The 21,832-nt window shown below is 50.8% G+C and overlaps 1 protein-coding gene across 1 annotated transcript; it reads right to left on the bottom strand.

Moving 5' to 3' along the window:
* Positions 1-1,765: 1,765 nt before the first annotated feature.
* Positions 1,766-21,052, bottom strand: IPO13 (importin 13). Its single transcript, XM_039883664.1, has 20 exons — positions 20,154-21,052; positions 17,708-18,444; positions 12,877-13,017; positions 12,655-12,796; positions 12,389-12,555; positions 12,059-12,179; positions 11,825-11,972; positions 11,226-11,407; positions 11,116-11,142; positions 10,809-10,943; positions 10,493-10,636; positions 9,431-9,511; positions 8,516-8,653; positions 8,228-8,324; positions 5,209-5,261; positions 2,899-2,965; positions 2,752-2,810; positions 2,509-2,598; positions 2,032-2,213; positions 1,766-1,938 (listed from the first exon to the last, which is right to left on the bottom strand). Exons 1-20 carry the CDS (start codon positions 20,235-20,237, stop codon positions 1,842-1,844), a joined length of 2,892 nt encoding a protein of 963 aa, XP_039739598.1. The 5' UTR covers positions 20,238-21,052; the 3' UTR covers positions 1,766-1,841.
* Between the last annotated feature and the right edge of the window lie 780 nt (positions 21,053-21,832).

The raw sequence follows: 21,832 nt of genomic DNA, 5'->3' as shown, positions 1-21,832 counted from the left end.
CCGCGCGGCTCCCACCCTCCAATCCTCGCCGCCAAACCGCCCACGGAGACCCAAAGATCGGCCTCAGAGCCTGAGGCCGGTCGGAAGTGAGGCGCTGAGCCTTGTGGGTGTTGTAGTTCCTCTGTCTCTCCTCTACGGACGCTTGGCGTTTTCAGGTTCAGCCCACGGCCTAATCTCAGAAACACCCACTCCCTGAAAATAGCTATCTCAATTTGAGCAGCTCCAATGTTTCCATGGCTGTTTCCTCATCTGCAGAATGGGGGCTGTAGCAATAGTACTAATAGGATTGCTGGGTCGAAACAATTTAGATATAAAACCTTAAAAAGTATTCTTTTACATATCACATGTACTGAAAGCATTGCTATTATCCTCACAGCAGCCTGTCAATCAGGCAAACATTAAGCACTTACTGTTCACCAGGCAATGCATTCTTAGAGTTTGCAGTCTTCAGAGTAAGAATTGTCCCATTTTACAGGAAACTAAGATTAAAAGAGGCTAACTACCTAATAAGACACAGCAAGTCAGTAGAACAATCAGTATCAAAACCAGGTTTGATTTCAAAAGTTGGGCTTTTAACCCTTCATTCTCCTAGCTTATATGTGCTTCATTGGTAATGGGGGTGGGGTGGGGAAGAGGAGGAAAAGACATCTGGATAGCATGTACTAGAAGAAGACTAAGTGAGAAATCAAGAGTAAGGTGGAAATGGGGTATTGGAAGGGGGGACAGAGTGGCCACAGGGTATGGCACATGAGAGGCTGGCATGGGAAGAAACTGAGCAAGAATAAAGAAAGGAGGACAAAGAATTTGCGGAAAGGTTGGGGAAAAAACAGGGAAAGGAGACAAATATGGGAGTAACCAGTTCTATCACCTCTAAGGAGACTCAGGCTCATGAACAGGAGTTGAAGAACTCAGATCTGTTCATCAGATCTTACTGAGAAGGCTGGGGTGCCTGAGAGGCAGCCCAGGTAGAACTGTGGCTGAGGAGACAGAAAGGGAGGTAAACCTGCAAAGGGAGGAGAGCAACCGCAGCGCAGGAGCTGTCCCTGGTCCTGACCGAGCTCTGACCACCCATACCCGTCAGGTACCAGAGGTGGGGAGTTATGGATACACAGACAACAAATTCCTCTTCCTCTGGGGTCGGGAATGCCTCCTCCCACACATGCTCAGACCCACTTTCCATACCTCTCCTCGACTATGTGCAAGTTTGGGTGCCTCCATAACCCCACACCAGAAACCCATCCTGGAACTCAAAGCCACTCTCCAGTTCCTTCCTCCCAAATGGACCCAGCTCCATCTCACCTCCAGCTCAAGGCCTCAAGGCCTCTACCTTGGAAGACTTCTATTCCATTAGAAATAAAATTTCCTTCAAGTAGCCTTCCTTCATTGGTCCCATTTTCCTAGTTTAGCATGGTAACTATGGACTAGATCAGCCTTTGTTTAGACAGAACAAGGAAAGGCAGAATTAGGGGCCTAGTACTCAGCATTATTGATTAAATGCATTCATGAACATTGGGACTAATTTAATAAGGGAGTGGCAATACTACTGCAATCCCCACTCCACCCCAAGGGCAATGGCAGTATTCTGAATGGCTCTAGCCTAGGAGCAGCTTGCTCCAGCAGTACCCCTTCCACCTAACAAGCCAGAAGTTGGCTCCACCATTCCCTACCAAGGCTTGGGTCCAAGCACCCTCCTATCCTTCCTCCAGGCCTTCTGGGGTCACCCAGTTAGGTGGTGGTGGCAGCAGAAAGGAAGCAGAGACAACAGTGCAGTGAGGGTCCAGGTTTACTCTTTGGGGATAGGGAGGGGTGAGGAGGAGGTATGGGTGGGACGGAAGCGCCCCTCAGTAGTCAGCTGTGTAATCTGTGCCATGTAGCCCCCTGCACAGCAGTGTGAACTCCTTCACCATCTCCTTCACCCGCCTCTTGTTCACTCGCTCACTGAAGGAGATAAGGGAGAGCAGGTTAGCACCATCCACACTACCTCCCCCTCCTCCTCCAGACCTGAGCCCAGGCCCCACCAGCTCTGCTCACCGAAGGATCTGCTGGCTGAAGGTGTCCTTCTGTTCAGGGCTGAGGCGGGCAGAGGGAAAACCAGGTGGCTGCAGTGCTTCCTTGATCCACATGCTCAGGAGGCTGAAGCAGTGTTTGTTCAGAGCAAACAGGATGTCGGCAAAGCAATCCATGAGGCTGCGGGAGGCCTGGCCCCCAATGGCCTGAGGAAGATGGGTTCTCAGCACACAAGGGCCTTGCTCCTCCACAGCAAGCACACCAAGCCATGCCCCACCCCCACAGACAGTTCCTTAGCCGAACTGCACATGACAGGTGAGAACTGCTTTTTGAGAGCCAGCTGATCCTCACAGAAACCCTGACAACTTACAACCATTTAAATGAGGAAGCAACAGAATCAGAGAGTTTAGGAAACCAAAAGCTCAAGATTCCCAACAGGGCAGTTACCTCAGCAGTGAGGGCCACCACACTCCCACCAAGCCCCGACCTGCTCCATCTCACCTCCAGTACTGCTATGAGCAGCATACGGCCGTCCTCCTGTACTACCTTTCCCACCGGTTCTACTTCTCCACATCGAGGCAGTAGCTCTGTCTGCAGAGGATGGAGAGGCTTTTCAGCCCCAGCTCCTTCCCCCCTCACCCTAGAGATAAGACCTGCATACCACACCCCTAGTCTCTGGAGCCCTAGGCAGGACAGGGCTGGGTTTAGGGGTGGTGGGGGTTCAGGGTTCAACATGGGACTCACAAAGAAGCCACAGGAGGCCTTGACAGTAGGTGCCTCAGGGAACTTGAGGGCCAGCACAGCTGTGGGAGAGGCAGAGGCAGATCAGATGGGGCCTAAAGATCCTCCCGAGGGGGCCCCAGGCCCACCTGTCCACCTGGCCCCACTTACCACACTGGAATACAGCTTTGACGTCCAACCGTTCACACAGGAACAAGTCTGGCTTCCGCTTCAGAGCCTGCAGGAGGTGGAGCTGGTAAGCCCAGCCCCAGCCAGTTCCAAGGACCATCCCTCCCACTCACCTGCCACCCCAGGCCCCAGCTTCACGCATCACAGGTAGAGGCTGCCAAAACCAGCTACCTGGCCATCTCTGGGGGACCCAGACCACCCCAGAGTTCAGTAGGCCAGGAGAGGAGCAGCCAAGGGATGCTATGTACACGTGTGTGTACATGAATATACAGGTGTATATGAGAGAGGTGGGGCGGGGGGGATTATAATGCAGAAAGCTTGGGTTCCAAGTCACTCCCTGAGCAAACACCTTGCCCTCTCCCATATATCAGTGCCAGATCTCCTGCAGGCTCGAGGTAGCCAGCAGTGACTTCGCTTCGATTCACAGAGAGAGTTGAGGCCCCCTGTATTTATTAACAGGGCAGCAGGAAGAAGAAATGGCAGCTGAACATGGAACACAGTCCAATAGCCCCCTCCCATGTCCCACCTGCATTCTTTAGACACCCTCCAGTTCAGGAAGAGGAAAAGTAGGCTAGGAGCCTTGGAGCCATGGCCCCACCTTTTGTCCAGGTCACCCTGTGTCCAGGCCCAGCTCAGGAGCCATGTTGCCATGTGGGGGGAAAAGATGGAGTACAAGGGGCAGAGAGCCCACCCCAAGTGGTATCAGGACATGACTGGCACATCCTCAGGTCACAGGAGATGCTCTGCACAGCTCCGGCAGCTATCAAACACTGCTGTTCACCAGCAGCCCCCCAACGCATACCAAATAGACTCCTAACCCTCCAGCCCCTCACATACCTTCCATTCCACATGTTCACTCATTTGCAAACACCTCCACAGCACCCTCACTTCAAACACCCTACTTACCCTCAAACACACTTCTATCACATCCCATACACAGTCTCCCACATTTGCACCACACTCTCACTACATAGTCATACACCCGAACCACCCCACATCCCAAAACCATGTCCATACCCACACCTTCAATCTACCCAGTCCTCCAGCACATGTACTCTCCCAGCACACCCATCTACAAACACACTCAAATACCTTGCCCCCAAAGATGCACCCTCACAGTTACCCCCAACACATTCATCCAGGCCCAGAATGCACTCCCTAGTCCCCACTCCTTTCACTCTGCCCCCCAACTAAAGTTCCAAGAGACTAAGAACTGTGCCTGCTTTTGCTCACCATTATGTCCTCGGCATCTAGCAGAGTACCAAGCATGTATCGTATACTCAATAAATATTTATGAAATGATTAAGAAACATATTATTTACCTTAACTTGCAGCACCCTTACAATGCATAGAAACCCCCTAACACCAGAACTCCCATCATATTAACACCATATTCCCACAACCCAACACATATATCTTCTAAAACATACATACTCCAGTACAGACATACCGATACCACAATATATCCTCCTGTCCTCTGTAATACACATTTCCGCAGCCCACCATGCACACGCCTCCAACACATATGAACATTCAAAATCCATCAATGCCTAACACACATCAACATAAAACATGCAGCAATACAAATGTCCACACTTCAACTACACACGTATCTAACACCCAACACAATACACATACTATTTACAGCAGTTACATGATTTCTCTTCCTTTCCCAAACCAAACTCAAAACATAAAGTAAGGTCCAACACACTTAAACACACACCAAACACAAACACATCCTAACACAGTCTCACAATGGAGCCAGCACCCACCTCCCTGCAGCACCACAACCTGTCCAACAGCCCAACTCTGGGTTCCATGGCAGCACATTCATTTCAGCCCTTCCCTTCAGAGCTCCTCCCAGTCTACCTCTCAAGAGCTGGCTGGGGGCACTGAGGCAGGTAGTTCCCGGCAGGAGCACGGGGACAATGAACCCCAGGCCCTTCAACTCCAGTCCTACCCCTGAACTTCTCGGGTACCCCAGCCGCACAGGAGCTGCTGGGAAGTTACCACCCCCTCCATTCCCCACCCCCAGCAGGCCAGCCCAGCTTCCTCCCTTTGGGATCAGCCTCTCCCTGGTCTTTGTAGAAGACTGAGCTAGTTGAGGCAAAGGGGCACTAAAGGAGGATGTTGGGTTGTCAACTTCCACGGAAACAGATGAAGAAACTCTATTCAACTGAACAGAAAAAAAATTTGTCAACAGAAAGCTAAAAATAGGCTTAAATTGAATTTCAACATAAGAGAAAGAGAAAGAGAGAGAACAGAACGTGAATGAATAAAACTAAAACACACCTGTGCCAGGAGTTGCATAAATGAATCAACAATATCAGGATGATCCCTGGGCCCTAAAATATAATAAAGATGGAACTTAAGAAAAAATTATACAAACAGCAACTCAACCTCATATAGTTATGTGGGACTGAGAGCCTGCAGGGAGACAGCGTGGGGGCACATGAGCAGCAGGAAGCAAGATAAAGAAACAAAACATACAAAAACCATGAACTGGGAGAAGCCCAACAGAAAGAGACGGCAAAGTGAAGGACGGGCCTGCCCCAGCTCCCTCCCAAGGGGCCTACCACCTACTCCCCACTACTCCTCAGGTCCGTTCCCCAAGTGATCCTTTGGTGCTTGAGCAATGCTGGATCCCACATAGCTGAAGAAATAGCCCCCACACGCTTGCTGTGGCCTCCAGCAGGCTAGGGTGGCTCTACACTGCTTCCTAGCACATACCTCCCCATTACTAGCCATAGAAGATGGGAGGCTGGTTCTCAGTACCTACTTTGGAGGCCTTGCTGAAGGCTCTGAAACGGCCAGGGTATCAGGGCTTGAGCAGGTACCCTTTACTTCGATGGCCTTAGGGCTCTTGGTCTGGCCAAAGGAAAAAACCTATTGGGTCTGCTTAAACCAGAAGATTCCTTCTTGGGCAGGGCAGTGCCCAATATGCTGTGGAGATAGCCAGTAAAGCCACTGGTAGGGCCTAGGGAAGAAAACTGCATCATGAGGCCAAAAATAAAAGCCCCACCCAGCAAAGCCCCTCCACATGGACACAGACTCAGCAGAGAGCCAGGCACAGGGCTGAGGACCAGCTCCCACCATCAGGACACACAAAGAAAGAGGGAAACCAGTCAATGTGTCACCCCATGGTGCAGTTGGAGGCCAGAACCCAAGGAAGGGATGGCAACACTGGGACAGCATACAGGTAAGGGGGCCATCCTATCCAGCAAGACAACCAACAAGTCCAACAAATAGCATGTTGGACACTAGTCTGCCTCCAGTTCTGATGACGCCTATGGCAAGGACAAAGAATGAGCCTAGAGCTCCTGCCTGGGCCACACCACTCTCAGGAGGCGGCATTGCAGGAATATCTGCCTGAGACACCACTAAGGAGCTGTGTGATCTTGCGCAAGCCACAAACACTCAGTTTTCCCACTGTAAAGCAAATAATAATCTCTTCCCTGCTTCCTTCTCCAGGCTATGAGGAGGTACTGATAAAACCCGTCCCTTTCATATCTGAGCCCCGAGTTACTTGAGACCTGGAAAGTGAGGCCCACTGTTCCCCATGCCTGATTCCCACTACAGACAGCAGGTTTGACATTCAACTGCCAGCTACCCTGCTAGCAGTGGGCCACACAGTAAGGAAGAAAGGTTCCGAGGACAGGGAGCCCTCACCCTCCTTTCTTTAACAGCTTCTGGTGCCTGCTCAATCCTGGCCTCATTGGGGGCACTGGGGATGCAGAGAGAAGAGATCCAGCCCTGCCCATGAGGGGCTTAGTCTAGGGAAAGAGACAGACATGAAAGCTTATTTTCGAGTGTAACTGGTGCAGTATCAACAGTGGTACATGATGCAGTTTGGGCACAAAGGTAGAAGTACCTGATTCTGCCTCAGAGAAGCTTCTGAGGAATGATGCATGGGTAAGGCAAGAAGGAGTGAGCTTACCCAGTAAAGGGTGTAGGGCATTCCAGTTAGAGGAGCAAGGCACAGGGATCAAATGGGACATGGTCATGGAAAAGTCGGTGTGGCTGGACTGCTAGAGTCATGGGGTCACTGGCAGGAGAGGACACTGAGAGGTATGCAGGAGCTCCATCATGCAGGTAGGAGTGGGATGATAACCTGAGGGCAACGGGGAGCAATGAAAGGGTTTTAAGCCAGAGAGGGAAAATGTTCAGATTTGTGTTTTATAAAGAACATTATAGCTTCAGGGTGCAGAATAGACTGGAAAGAAGGGCTGATGTCAGGAAAATCAGTTAGAAAGTTGTTGAGGTAATCCAGACACCCCACACTGAGACTGTGGCTATGGAGGGTAGATAGAAGTGGGTGGATTGTGGGACAATCAGTAGCCAGGACCACCAGGACTTGTCTCTGACTAGGAATAAGTGAGAGAAATGGAGTTAAGGATGACCACACATGGGTTTCTGGCTTAGGTTTCTTCCCACTTTGGACCTACCAATAGTTCACCAGAGCGGAGGCCAACGTCATGGGACCAGACACTGAGGACATAAGCAGACAGCACTCTGGCTCAGCTGAGATGCCTGGCGAGCCTCAAATCTGCAACCACGAATCCAAGCAAGACTCATGAGGCTGGCAGAGCAGTGCTGTTTCATTTCCGAGTTGGAAGGCTGGGTTAGACAGAAGGAGAAGCCTGCAGCCCCCTGCTCCTAACTCTTTCAGGCAAAGGGCCACAGTGAATGGGGGGCTAGGACCGCAGCCAAAAGCTTTTGGCCTGGAAAGGAATAAATCTCGATGCAGGGAAAGGAACAAGCACTCACTGAGTACTTTTGTGTGCAAAAACCCCAAGCAAGAGGTCCAAAAGATGTTACTTTAATGTCTATAACAATCTTATCGAGTAATAAATCTCCATTTCACAGATATGGAAACGAAGGCTCCCCAAAGGTAAGTGACTTGCCCAAGGTCACACAACTAGTTGGTGGTGATGAGCTTAGAATCTAGGTGTATCTGACTTCAAAGCCCATGCTCTTTCTACTTTTCATTATATCCCAAAGAAAAGGAGCCAGCCTGGTACCCCAAGTCCCTCAGAGCTTCTGACCCCACCTTCCCCAACATCCAGACTGGCCCTGAGCCCAGCAGGTCAGTAGAAGACATCATTCACTCTCTTATCCACTTCAACCTAAGGTGTCAACTATTTGTAAGGTGACAATTATGCTGTGCTTAAGTTTCCCATAAGTTTCCCATCAAGTTCCATGTGCAACTCAGGGGACAGAGGAGAATAGAATGGGCAGCTTTGGCTCCCCAACTGGAGAAGCAGAGGCAGTGGCAGCGGCGGCAGCGGCAGAGACCCTGGTCAGGACCTACCTTGCTGGAAGAGAGTGAGTGTGACGGAGGTGACGAGCAGGAAGAGGGCCTCAATTGGGGGAAAGTGGGCAGGCTCATGAGCAAAGATGTGGACCAGCTACAACAAAGCAGGGAATTCTGGTCAGCTGTGGCCCTGTCTCACCAAGACTGGCCAGCAGCCCTGGAATGCAGGTGAGGACCCCTGGCGGGGCAGCCATCCAACCCCCTCCACCCACCTACCCCATTCCTGGGTCAGATCTCTGAGTAGGATGAAATCTACAACAATGCTGTTCCAATCAGAAGGCCCACCTGCCGAGTGAGGTCAAGAGCAGAGGCCTGGGGGATGGTGCTGTACATCCGACCCAGCATCTCACACAGCTGTGGCACCATGGGGGCAAAGTCATCTAGCAGCGTCTTAACAGACTTCTCAAAGATAGCGCACACCGCCTTGGAAAGAAAGCAAAGGGGCCCATGAAATAGAAAACAATATTGTATTATAATCATCAAATTAGCTTAAAAACTAGATCTTAATTATACTAACCACTAAAAAGAAATTATAAGGTGATAGAGGTGCTAACTATAGGTCTAATGGCAACCGTATGATAATACATAAATGTATCAAATCAATATGTTATATACCTTAAATTTACACAATGCTATATGTCAAATATATTTCAATTGAAAAAAAAAGAAAAAAAGAAAGCAAAGGGCCCTGGTCAGCGGGTCACAATCAGCTGGAACAGAACTGAGGATGCCTAACAAGGGGCCCTTACCTATAAGCCTCGCCAGACTCTGCAAACCAAGGAAGGTAAACAAACTTGACCCTGACCCTGAAAGGCAGGAGGCAAAAAGGCCCTTCTCAGAGCGGCACAGGATGGAACTTTATAACTCAACTCTTGCTACTTACATCTCCATCATTTCTTCTCAGGGAGCAGCAACAGCAACAAAATCCTGAATTGAAGAGACCAAAGGCAGGTCTCTGATGCTAAAGTGGATCCCTGACTGTCACTCAGCCCCAACATCATAGTCCTTTGGTTGAGTGCTTCTTGTGATACTGGGAAGTTCTGAATGTCTTCTTAAAAGATTCCTTGTATCTATGGGACAGGATTCACCTCCTTTATTTCCTCCAGACCACTGCAAGCTTAAGTGGGACAGCAACACTTTTCTTTTGCTCCACCTCTGAGCAAAGTCACCATGAGGCAGAGAGCAAGGGTCAGGGCTCACCTCCACCACCTGGGCATCATTCAGCCATTTGCTCAGCACCTTCTGGATAAGCTGGAAGACCTGCTGCAGCACCACCACCACCTAGAGACACAGGGAGAAGTTATCCCCACCACTCACTAACCTGAAAAGGACCTATTAGTAAGAAGTAGGCCAGGAGTTCAAACCTATCACCCCAGACTGTGTGTGGAGGACTCAGTGCATGGGACCCTGGGGGAAGACTGTTTGCTGAATACCCCCATGAGTGAGAGAGGATATCCTGAATTCTAGGGATCCTCTCAGAAGCCTCAAACTGCAAAGCAGGGATATTATGAGTGCTTCATAAGATTATTAAAACTTTGAAACTTTCAAAAAAAAATCACTCCCTCTCCAGTTTTGCTTAGTAAAACTCTTAGTGCCAAAAGCCTATGGGCTAGCCCCTGAAGCAGAGATGCTATCTCATCCAGATAGGCTTAAGGTAGACATCTCCCAAAGGATGCATAGATAAAGGCAGCTTATGGAGGAGCAGAGAGCAGACCGAAGTCCTGGTTGCTGAGGGAAGGCAGGATGATGACTACCATAAAAAGAGAAGGGGTTCTGCAGGAGAGGTTTGGTTTGGAGCCTAAAGGGTAACTGAAACTGGGGTGGGAAGTTGAGCAGAGAGGCCAGGATACTGTGGCTTCCTTTTCTCCAGGAGAAACACTGAAGGAGGTACTGGGAACAATGATCAAAGCAGTCTCTCATATTTGTACAAAACTTCACAGTATGCAAAGTATTTTCACTCAAGACTACATAATCACATCACTTAGCGGTTGAAGGATAATGTCAGTGTCCCCCATGGGGTGGAGGAACCACAATGGCATCACCCTGGTCAGGCTGGGGACAAAGACAATACCATCCATAGGGTGAGACAATGACATCACTCCCCACAGAGTGGGGGGCAATGATAAGATCATTCACAGAGTGTGGACCAAATGCATCATGCCCCAGGGGAACAATAACAATATTACCCATAAAATCAAGGGTGACAATGACATTCCTACGGGATTGGGGGGTAGGGGCAATGGCAATGACAATATCACCCACAGGGTTGGGTCCCTGTGGCACTGGCAGCTTCCGGAGCTCAGAGCCTTCATGATCATCCTCATGATGACTGACGTCCAATGTGGTGAAGAGGTTGGAGAGAAGCCCCAAGATGTGGACAATGGCCAGCTTGTTGGAGGGATTAGGCTATGGAGAGAAGAGAACCAAGTTCTGGATCTCGCAGCACCAGCTTGGCCCCCAGCCCCAACCCTGACCGCCAGCTCCAGCCCCACTCCTCAGCAGCCACAGCCCACATGAAGGGGAGCTCCAGAGTCCCACCCTTGCTCCTCCCTAGCCACACACACCCCACCTCACTTACTATCTCTTCTGCCAGCTTCTCCAGCTGCTGGATATAGGGCGAGATGAGTGAGTGCAGGTTCTTAAGGATCTCCTCCACCTGCAAGGCTGACAGCAGGAAGCCGAGTGCTTGCATCAGCCACATACATTGGCTTGTCTGTGGGACAAAACATGGAGGGTCAACCTTGGACATATCTGGTTGTGGGTGGGAAGAATTAACTCACTGGGGAAGCTTCCAAGAACACAGTATAATGGACAAGACAGAAGATAGGATTTCTGTGGGTTCCTATTATATCCCCAAGGAGCTTCTTAGAAAGTTTTGAGCTCACCTTGTGGATCTGTTTCATCAGCACATCCTGGGGATAAAAAGAAAGAATGTGGTATCAGAGTTGCACAGAGTGTACCTTGAGGTCCAGCTCCACCCAGGGCCCCTACATACCTGGGAGACAGCCACGATGTTGGCGGCATAAGGCGGCAGGTCATACTTGCATTCTCGGCAGATCTTTTTGAGGGTGGACACAGAAGAGACAGAGAGTTCAGGATTGCCTAGAGCGTGAAGTACGAGGGGCAGAACACTGTTGATCATGACGGGGTGGTCGGCCAGCCATTCAGACAGAGCTCCTGGTGGAAGAAGAGAGAGTGGGTAATATCTGAAGCAGGTCATGACCCTGCAAGGCAGGTAGAGCTTCTGGGCAGGGTCAAGTTGCAGCCCCAGTACAGTGCACTGTTCATTCAGAGACTGAATGGGCAAATAGGCATGCATATTATCAAACATGATCCTTACAGCTGAGAAGCAGGAAGGAGTTACTCAGTAGAGGCCAAGCACTGCTATTCCATTGACAGTTAACTAGCCTTACTGAATTGCAGCTCAGTACACTGTAGGAGGGACCCCTAGCCAGCCAGCTGGCTGTAACGCTGACTGCACGTGTAGGCATGTGTGTCTCCCCTATTTTGGATAGCACCCAGCAGGCTGGCTGTGGCTGGGGATTGGTGCCTGTGGCTCTGGGAATGTGCTCATGGGTATGTGCCAGGTCTCACCAATGGTGAACATGACAGTATCCGCTAGCTGCACGTTGCTGATGCTGATCCGTGGGATGAGGCCAATAAGCCCAGGCACCACATCAGAATAGTTGACATCGATGGTCTCTGCGATGGATTGGAAGCCATAGAGCAGGGCCTCTGTGTGCTGGGGAAAGAAGATGCCACTGGCTTGGCTGAGGAGGTGGGTGTGACAGGTCTGGGAGGGCTGAGGGAATCAGGCTTGGAAGGTACCTGCCAGGAGTAGGGCTCCTCTGAGCTGGTGAGCAAACGGCCCAGTTTGTCATAGAGGTTGCTGAGCAGCTCGGCCCCCAGCATCTCATAGACATACATAAGTGTGTCTGAGATGTCCACCCTAAGAAGCAGATGAAGACCTTATACACTACCAGGATCCTGCTCTCAAGCCCAGGAGCCCACCCTGGTACCCTCACAACCCTGCAAAAGTGCCTAGAGAATAGAAAAAGGAGCCCCAGGATTCAGGAAGCCTAGCCTTGGGCCCCTCCCCTTATTGCCTTCATTATTTCAGGGCTGCATTCAGATCTAGGATTGGCCTGCTACCATCACCTGTAAATTCGGAACTGCTCCTTCTCATCTGAGGACCAGAATCCATATTCCTCATCAGAAGGGAACTGGGCCTTGTGCAGAAGCACATCCACCAGCTGAAAGTAGACTGGCCGGTACACCTGCTGGTACACAGCCTGCTTCTCTGCCTCAAAGGACAGAATGTCATCCTGAGAGAGCCAGGGAAGAGTGTTAGCTACCTCGCCAGCAGTCACAGAAGCCCATTCTTCTATCGTGACCCCATCCTACTGAAGGTCACTTGAACACACCTGTAGCGTGTACCAGAAGGTGAGGGTCAGGGAGCTGGTGGTCTCATTGACAGGATAGTGGCCAGGGATGCCCGTGCAGAACATGATCATGTTGACAAGGGCCAGGAAGCTCTGCCAGTGCTCCACCTGGTCCAGCAGGGCCCTGTAGGGAGGAGATAAAGTAAGGTCACACCACCTCTTAGAGGGCCCTGCTATCCCACCCCCAGCTGCCCCACTCCTCACCGGGAGTGGTTCTCGCCCAGGGCCACAGCAATGCGACAAATGCCATGGGAGGTCTCCATGTCCCCATTCTGTACTGCCTGTCGCAGTTGATCCTGTAGTCCCAGTACCAGCGGGATGAGTTTCAGGAGTGTGTTCACATACCTGGAGATATAAGAAAAGGAGATCCATCACAGCTGTCTGCCCATCCCTCACCATCTTTGAAAGAAAGGAACATTCTCCCTGTCTTCCATCAAAGCCCCCCTCCCCGCATCAAATCCAAAGCAAAAAAGAGGTCAGAGCCCACATAGCAGCTTTGACGCTGACCACACTAGGAAGAACCTTATGTCAGAGACTTCCAGGAGAACTCTGGAAAAAAAACAGAAGGTCTGTTATGGGTTGAAGTGTGTCTTCCAATTGGACCTAGAGATGATGCTGGAATGCGTTAAGACTTTTGGGGAGACTGGAATGAGGTAAATGTATTTTGCATGTGGGAAGGACATAAATTTTGGGGAGCCAGATGGCAGACTGTTATGGGTTGAATTGTGTCCTCCCCCAAAAAGACATATTGGATTCTTAACCTCTACTACCTCACAATGTGACCTTACTTGGAAATAGGATTATTGCAGACCAGGTCATAGAGTAGGGGGACCCCTAATACAATATGACTGATGTCTTTATAAGAAGATATCCACGTGAAGACAGAAAAACCTACGGAGAGAATGACATGTGATGACAAAGGCAAAGATTGGAGTTATACAGCTGCATGCCAAGGAACACCAAAGATTGCCAGCAAACCACCAGAAGCTAGGAAGAGGCATGGAAAGATTTTCCTACAAGTTTCAGAGGGAGCCGACACCTTGACTTCAGACCTCTAGCCTCCACAATTGTGAGGCAATAAATTTCTGTTGTTTAAAGCTACCCAGTATGTGGTACTTTAGAAAGCGAATAGATAGTGTTTAGGGAGACTGAACGAGGATGAGAGACAGAAAAGTTAACACAGGCTCAGGAGCCCTGTTAAAGACTTTAGAAGGCAGCAATAGCTCCTAAGAGCATCAATCTCCACCTTCCACTTCACCGCCCCCACCAAATCCTAACTCCAGAGGGTGCTGCCTGGAGACAGCTGGGACAGTTTCAGTCTCATGCCCTGACACAGGCTGTACCACCAGACAATGGGCACCTTCAGGCCAGCCTCTGGCACAAAGAGCAGGGACAGGGCCAAGGCCATGACCCGTGAGCTCCCCAGTAGCTGAGATGGGGGCAGGAAGTAGTACCCGACCCCCACAGCATCCCCAGTATATGTCAAAGCTCCCCCACACCTGCCAAAATTCATGTATGCAGTGGGTCCTCAATGAAAGTTCTTAATTTGTCTCATCTGCGCCTCATAATAAAATAAATCAAGGACGACATAGCCCAAAGGGTTCAGAGTATTACTCAAGGTCATACAACAACCTAGAGACAGGTCCCAGGTTGAGACAGCCCCTTATAGTGCTGTGGCTCTGCTTCTCTTTCAGGGTCCAACCCGAATTTCCCTAAAGTATCTATGAAGATCTCAGCCCATATCTCAAGTCCTAACTGATGGGAAACCCCAAGAGATTGTTTAATTCACCTTCTCTCCTCTCCCAGCCCCCAGTGAAAAGCTTTTCCAGGATTAAAAACATATTACAGAAAAAAATTTTTTTCAAAAGAGAGACGGCCAAGGCAAGAAGGAACAGCTGTGGAGGAGTGAGAAAAGGTCAACTTGAGTGCAAGCTTAGCCAAGGGGAGGGCCAATGTCAGGACACCTGGGTAAGGCAGTGGCTGGATGACCCAGGAGTGAAGAACCTTTGAAGGTGACTTTGTCAAGCCAAAGCTTTGGCTCCAGGCTGAGTGCAGCCCACCCATGGGGGAAACTCTTGCATAGATTTCCTACCACCTGGGCACCTGTGCCTGAGACCTGTGAGTGTATAGAACAGGCCTGAGGCCCCCAGAAGTTACTAGGTTTGGGGAAGGGAGATAAGAGAGGATGTTTTTAGGGCTATGGCTGAGACTGGGTTCAAGAGGGCTGATTCCTGTTGGTCAGCTTGAGCCGCTGGGACTCCTTGGCTGCCACTCACAGTGAGCTCAGCTCAGACCTGCAATTAGAGCTCCAGGAGCAGAGCTGAGAAAATGGGGAGAGTTGCTAAGCAACAAAGGGAGCCGCAGCCAATGGGTGCTCAGGAGGCTGTGAGTTCCCTCACAGGCTTCTTGCTCACCCATTCTCATTAGTTCAGAGGAGAAGAGGCATCAGTTACCTGCCAAAGCCCTCGAGACTGGCTGCGCGGGTAAACCTGGGTGTATCCAAGGACACCCCACATCACCCACACACTGGCCCTGGCCAATTCCCCTTTGCCGCCAACTGTCCGAGTCTAGCCAGCACTTGAGCTTCAGGCTGCCATGAAAGGCCTTGACCTGGGACTTGGTACCCACCTTAAGTTGGAAAACCTGGGAAACCAGGGAAAAGGCATCATACTAACAGCTAATGCAATAATGATACTAAATATTACAACTGCCACTTATTGGAGTGCACAGGAACCACACTAAACCTTTCACAGACACTCTCTTATTTAATCCTCATACTAAAGTATTCTTTGTAGAATACCAGGAGCAGGCCCTGTGCACCTATTCGCTGGTGGCGCTTGCAGCTGCAGCATTTATCTTGAGATAACTCACGGATTATAGTCCTAACCTTACTCCCAAAGTTTGCCACAAAATAACTCGTTTTTATTATTATTTTCACATCGCTCTAGTATAGATCATAGTCTCTGGAAACAAATGACATCATTCTATTTATAGCATTCTGTTTTTAGTAGTGTATTTCCTTTTACAAAATACAGTAATTCTCAATCACTGAAATGTCAAATCCTAGCAAACGTAGCATTCCTACACGTGATGTTAACATCATTCTTGAACAGTTGTTAGAGTTATTTCATGAATCCGATTTATGTATACATTTCTGTTACATTAGGATTAGAGATAAGTTTTGTTTAGAAATAACTCCAAGAACAGTTTTTATATTTTCACATTGAAAACCAGTCAGATTTTCTTCAGCTTCAAAGAGTGTGTTTATGTAACATTAACGCTGTCAGCGAGCTGCACTTTTTCTTTCTAATCAGGAAATGGGTTAACCCATTAAAATTCTGTGAGGTTGACATGATCACACCCATTTTACTGATGAGGAAACTGAGGCATAAAAGTGGCTTACCCAAGGTCTCAAATCTAGTATGTGGACCATCTGGGATTCAAACTTGGATGTGATTAAAGCCAAGGCTAGAGTCATTAACGGCTCCCCCATGCCATCTCTTTCGGTGTTTTTTTCCCCTCCAACTCTTTCCCAAACGGTTTCCCAAAGCCCTAGCTCTTAAATGTCAGTGTCACCCTGCTGTCCAATCTGGTTCTCACCAGGCTCTCTCATACCCTTCCCTTGCTTAGGCTCCTTCGTCTGTCTGAAACATCCTCCCCATATACATCACCTCCATCTGAATAACTTTTACACAGCCTTCAAAGCACAGTTCGGTTGTCTCCTCCCCTGGAAAGCCTTTCACAACCCATAGACTGGGTTAAATGCCTACTCTGGGCTCTTACAGTCCCCTGCTCTCTCCATTAAAGTATTCATCACACTGACTGTATTTGCCCATTCATGTATCTACTAAGTTATAAGCTTCTGACTTGCAGAAGTTAACCCATTCATCTTCTATGCTCCTACTGCTCAGCACAGGGCCCAATACACAAAAAGGTGCTCAACAAACATTTGCTGAACAAACACCTCACTACACTCACCTTCTTTCCAGTCCTTGAATGTACCACGATACTGTCCATCACAGGCCTTTGGACCTGCTGTAGTTCCTGAAGCCTGAGACGCTCCCTCTTCCCCCAACCTCTCCCACCCCTCTGTTCCTACCCCTCACCACTCAGGCAACTCCTACTTTTCATCTGTTCAAATATTGAATGCTACCAAGTGCTGCCAGGCACAATGTGACAAAATAAAATGACAGAGTGCCTGTCCCCACAGAGCTGAGAGACTAATGGGGAGACATACATTAATTTATAATGAAACCATGTTATGAGATAAGAAGGAAAAACACTGGAAGCTCTGAGATAAAATAATAGAGGAGATCAAACATAGTCTTAAAAATCATTGAGTACATAAAGTTTAAGCTTAGGAAAAGATGATACATCAAGTATACGCGATGATTCAGAGCCTGCAAGGAGCATGGGACATTCAAGGGACTGAAAAGACTGTGAGAGTAAAGAAAGCAGGGAGCATGGCACATGAGCCTGGAGATGTCATATTGTGCAGCATCTCTGTGAACCATGTTAAGGATTCTGAACTTTATCCTAAGAGCAGTGAGAAGCTACTGAAGGATTCTGAGCAGGAAGGAAAGATTAGATACTCATTTTCAAAAGATCACTATGGCTGCTGGGTAGACAATGAAGGGTACAAGAATAAAAATCAGGGGACTGGTGAGAAAGCTCTATAGTAATCTGGGGAGAGATAATGACAGCTTGGACTAGAGTGGTGGCAATGGAAATGGAAAAAAATAGATTTGCAATATGGTCAGGAGCAGAACACCCAGAACTTGGTGACTGATTGGCCAAGAGAAAGAGAAGAATCAAATATTTTAATTGAATAATTCATTGGATGGTTAGTTGTTTAATGTCTGTCTCATTCTCTGTACCATAAGGACAGGGACCATGTCTTATTTGGTTCCTTGCTATATCTCCAGCATAGGACCAGGCACACATTGGTACTCAGTGTTTATTGAACAGATGGATAGATGGATGTGTGGCTGGCCAAGTAAACTGTCCCTCTCTGGGAAGGTGGGGACCAGCTCACCTCTGGGCATCAGGCTGTGAGATGGCATTGACAATGGCCTCCACACTGCTGTCGAAGAGCTCCGAGTCCTGTAGAGCAGCGAAGGCAGCCTGAATGAGCGCTTCACAATCTTGCAATGGCACCTCCAGCTGAACCCAGCTGGAAAAGCACTTGAGCACCTTCTGACGTACACAGCTGGGTGAGCTGGGCTGCTGTAGCAGCTGCTCCAGCAACGGGAAGACAGCCCCAAACTCCACTGCCAGGCTGGCCCGCACCAGGCCCTTGCGATATTGGGGCAGACGGCTGGTCTGAAATTCCTCAGGCAGCACTGTCAACAGCTCTAGCAGAGCCAGGCAACGGCCCTGGCCATCCACTGGCGAGTCCTCAGCCTGGAAGAGCCGTACCATGTCTGCCACAGCACATGGCCAAGCATCGGGCATCATGCTGAGAGCCAGCGAGGCCAGTGCCACACACAGCCGAGTCAGTACAATCTTGGAACCACTGGCAAAGTGGGTGATCTGGGTGAAGAGCTGTGCCTTTAGACTTTCATACTGGTCAGTGGGGATGTCACTCCAGTAGCGAGAGATCTTGATGTGCAGGGCACTGGCCCCAAAGTACTGGATCTCAGGCACCTTGTCCGGCTGTAGAAGCTGCCAGCTGAAGTGCCAAGCCTGTGGGGAGACCTGGGCCTGCATCAGCCACTTCTGAGCCAGGTTCTTGTTCTCAATGTTGGGGTCGTAGTAGAGCTGGTGCAGCGCCTGTAGGACAGCACAGGACTGAGCAGGTGCTGGTCACTCTGGATCCTGCCAGAGCCCAGAAAAGAGGCCGTGATTTGGTCCTGCAAGACTGCTTTGTCTTTCTGACTGAGGAGTGGGGGCTGAGCAGGAAGGGAGAGCTCAGGGCTCTACAGTTTCCTGGGCTTGGGGTCCTGCCAATAACTTAAGAAGCTGAACTTTGCCCATGCTCTACCATATCCTCTTCTTATAGCACAACATTATGGGTTCAGCGAGAACCTCCATAAGAAAGCAAAAAAAAAAAAGGAGGCTGAGCTTGCCAAAGGGGAGGCACTTGAGGTAAAGGCAAGGCCCAGATGGAAGGAATGGCTCCATAGGGATGAAGCTAAGCCTGAGAAGAGCATAGAACAGCCTGAGCGACCCTGACCTTCCCCCAGGATATCCCTAGGTCACTCCAGATGCTGGCATCAAAGCCAGTGTGAAATATGAGCAGGACTAAGACTTTGCCAGGCAGGCCTATGGCAGAGACATACTAGAGAGAAGGGTGAGAACACCCTCAGAAAGCACATGTGAGGGTTTGAAAAGCTGGTCCAGAGAAATCTTGTGGCCCTGGCAAATGAGAGCCAAGAGCTCTCAACTAGCCAAATCCTCAGGGTCTCAATTCCATTGGGACTTTACACAGTTAAGAAAACAGAGGTTTATCTCCCTGGTAGCACATGGAATAGTACACCACCATGCCAACACTGCCCAGCCCTAGGGGGAAGAGTGAAGACAGGATTCTGACCCCCTAAGCAGTCTCCATCCAAGTATGCTTAGCTTTATCTGTCCCCCTGACAGCCAGTTATGGCCACTGTCCCTGTTTGGCCTCTCAGGGATGCAGAAGCAGGCAGAAAATAGAAGCAGAAGGGATGCATCCTCACTATGTGGTAAGGCAAACATGGCTCATGAATAGCAAATGAATATCTGCAACCGTTCCCCTATTTTCCAGCAAGGCAATTCAATCCCCCCTATTTCTGCATTCCAGGCCTCTAGGGGCAGAACCCAGAAGAGAACCAGAAAAGCAGTTTTCAAAAAAGATGGACTGGGCAGTGCAGGAGTCTGGGAGGGTCATGGCAGAAAGCTATATGGGCAGGTGAGTAGGAAAGAACCTCGAGGGTGCCAGCAGGACCAGGCCCCTTGGACTCAGTACAAAACAAAGGGGTCTAGCCCTACTCCTTTCTGCCTCGGACTGGTCTGGCCTCCATCCAATAAAGGAAGGACCCTTCTCTAAGGAAGAGTGAAAACATAACCCAGATTGTTTTAGTCCCAGATTATTTTCTGAGCCCCTGACTCAACAAAACAAGTCCAAGATGGTTCAGCATCAGTTTGGTTCCTGGGGATTGAGCTGCAGGTCTTCCTGGGTTCCTAGTTTCTTACTGCACTGCTCATGCAGTTCTCATTGAGCTGGAGAATAGTCAGTCCGGCTGGAGGTCTAAGCTATCAGCATTCTGGAGAGACCATCCCAAGACCCTAGAGTATCTATCTACAGAGGACCCAGGCCTAAGAAAAGCCAAAAATAGCCCATTGAAATGCTGTAACATTGCTGTCACGTCTGCCCAGAGAGACAGCAAATGCCAGGTGTCCTGGAGGCACCATCCCAGCAGACACCCAGCTCAGGCCTAGACTCCGGCATTAGTGTAAATCCCCAGAACTTCTGCTCTGTCACTGGAGTGCCCGCCCCAGGGCCCTCATACCTTCTCCACGTTCTCCACAGTGAAGTCCAAGGCTGGTGCTGCTCCAGCCCCTGCAGCCCCCGGCTGCTCCTCCCGCCGCTCCATCTTTGCTCCCTCCCCAGCAAGGAGGTGGACCCTGACCTATTTCCTGCCCCAGCCCCTTGGCTGCTGGCCCCCTGCTAGACCCCGGCTTGGGTACCCAGGGAGTGGTGGGATGACAGGAGACCCAGGGTAGGCATGGCTGCCGAGGCCTCCCCACCTCGGTTGGGGGTGTGTGAGGGGTGCCAGAAACCAAAAGGGGTGCTCTTTGGATGAGACCCAATGAGAAGGACTCCGAGGAGGGCGCCCTCAGTGAGTTCTCAGGAGGGGGTCCTAGTGGTAGCTCACGGCTCTGTTCTCAGAGTCTGTGAGGAAGAAGTCATAGGAGAGGGAGGCCTCTGGGGGAAACCGAGCCCTTGGCCCTTGAGGGGACTCCGGAGCGATAGCCTGTACCCACAACACCCTCGTCTGCGTGAGCTCCTGGGTCCTATGAGGAGGTCACGGGGGTGGGAGGTCACGGGGGAGAGAGCCCTTCGCGGGTTACGGAGGCGATCCAACGAAGCGCGGGAGTGCAGCTTCGACAGTCTGGGGCGAAGAGTCCGTAATGTTGAGGGGCTGTGGCAGGTTCCCTCCGCTCGGCCTGGCCCGTGCTCTTCTCACCGCCCGGCTCCAGCCCCACTACAGTCGCTGCCTCCGCCCCAGTGACTGACAGGAGAGCCGGCCCGGCCGGGACCGGGAGGGGATCTCAGCGAGGTGCGGGCTGCCCAGAGCGCCTGTCGCCGGCACAGCTGACTCAGGCGCCGTCCCTCCCACTCGCCTGACCTGGCCCGGCCCGGCCCGGCACAGCCCGGCACGGCCCAGCGGAACTGCGCAGAAACTCATTCCGGGTCTCTGGCCTTATCCTCGCGCCAGCCCGCGCGCTCCCGAGCAGGCGACGGAGCGGCGCTCCGATCGAGGCCCCCGCCGAGTCGAGGTCCTGCCGCACCGCACCCTGGGAAATGTAGTTCGTATTGAACCCAGCTGGTGGAAGGCACCTGGCGGCAGAGACATGGAGCACGTGGGCTGGTGACCCGCAGAGCTCCGCGAGCCCCAGGCTTACCGGGACCGACAGGCACTCCTAGTCAAACCAGCAGGGAGAGCTGTAGAGCTACTCCCTAAGACTGTGTGACTCTCAAGGGGAGGGTGGATGGAGGTGGGAAGGTGGGAGCCCGGACTGGAGGATAAGGGTGTGTGTGTGGGCGTGGTGTGGGTGGGGTGTGTATGGGTGGTGTGTGTAAAATATGTGTGTGTGTGTGCGTGTGTATGCGTATGGGGGGCGATGTGTGAGGTGTATCAGACTGGAGGATAAGGGCGTGCGTGCGTGCGTGTGTGTGTGTGCGTGTGTGCGTGCGGTGTGTGTGGAGGAGTGCGTGAGGAGTCCGACCGGCGACAAGGGCGTGCGCGCGTGCGTATGTAAGGGGTGTGTGGGGGTTCGTGTGGAGGTGGGAGCCCGGCCTGGAGGATAAGGGGGGTGTGTGTGTGTGTTAAGAGGGTAGGGGTGGGGTACAGATCGCTCTGGTGCTCTGCTGCGGGTGCATCCCGGGACTCGGAAATAGGGCCTCTGGAAAGAAGGTGTCAGCACCACTCAGAAGGAGGGCTTGGCGCGCCTCAGGAGTTAAAAA

Source organism: Pteropus medius, unplaced genomic scaffold (assembly GCF_902729225.1).
Source record: "Pteropus medius unplaced genomic scaffold, Ma_sr-lr_union100, whole genome shotgun sequence".
Lineage (NCBI taxonomy): Eukaryota > Metazoa > Chordata > Mammalia > Chiroptera > Pteropodidae > Pteropus > Pteropus medius.
Note: the sequence above shows the minus strand (reverse complement) of the source record. Positions and strands in the feature narration are given on the sequence as shown.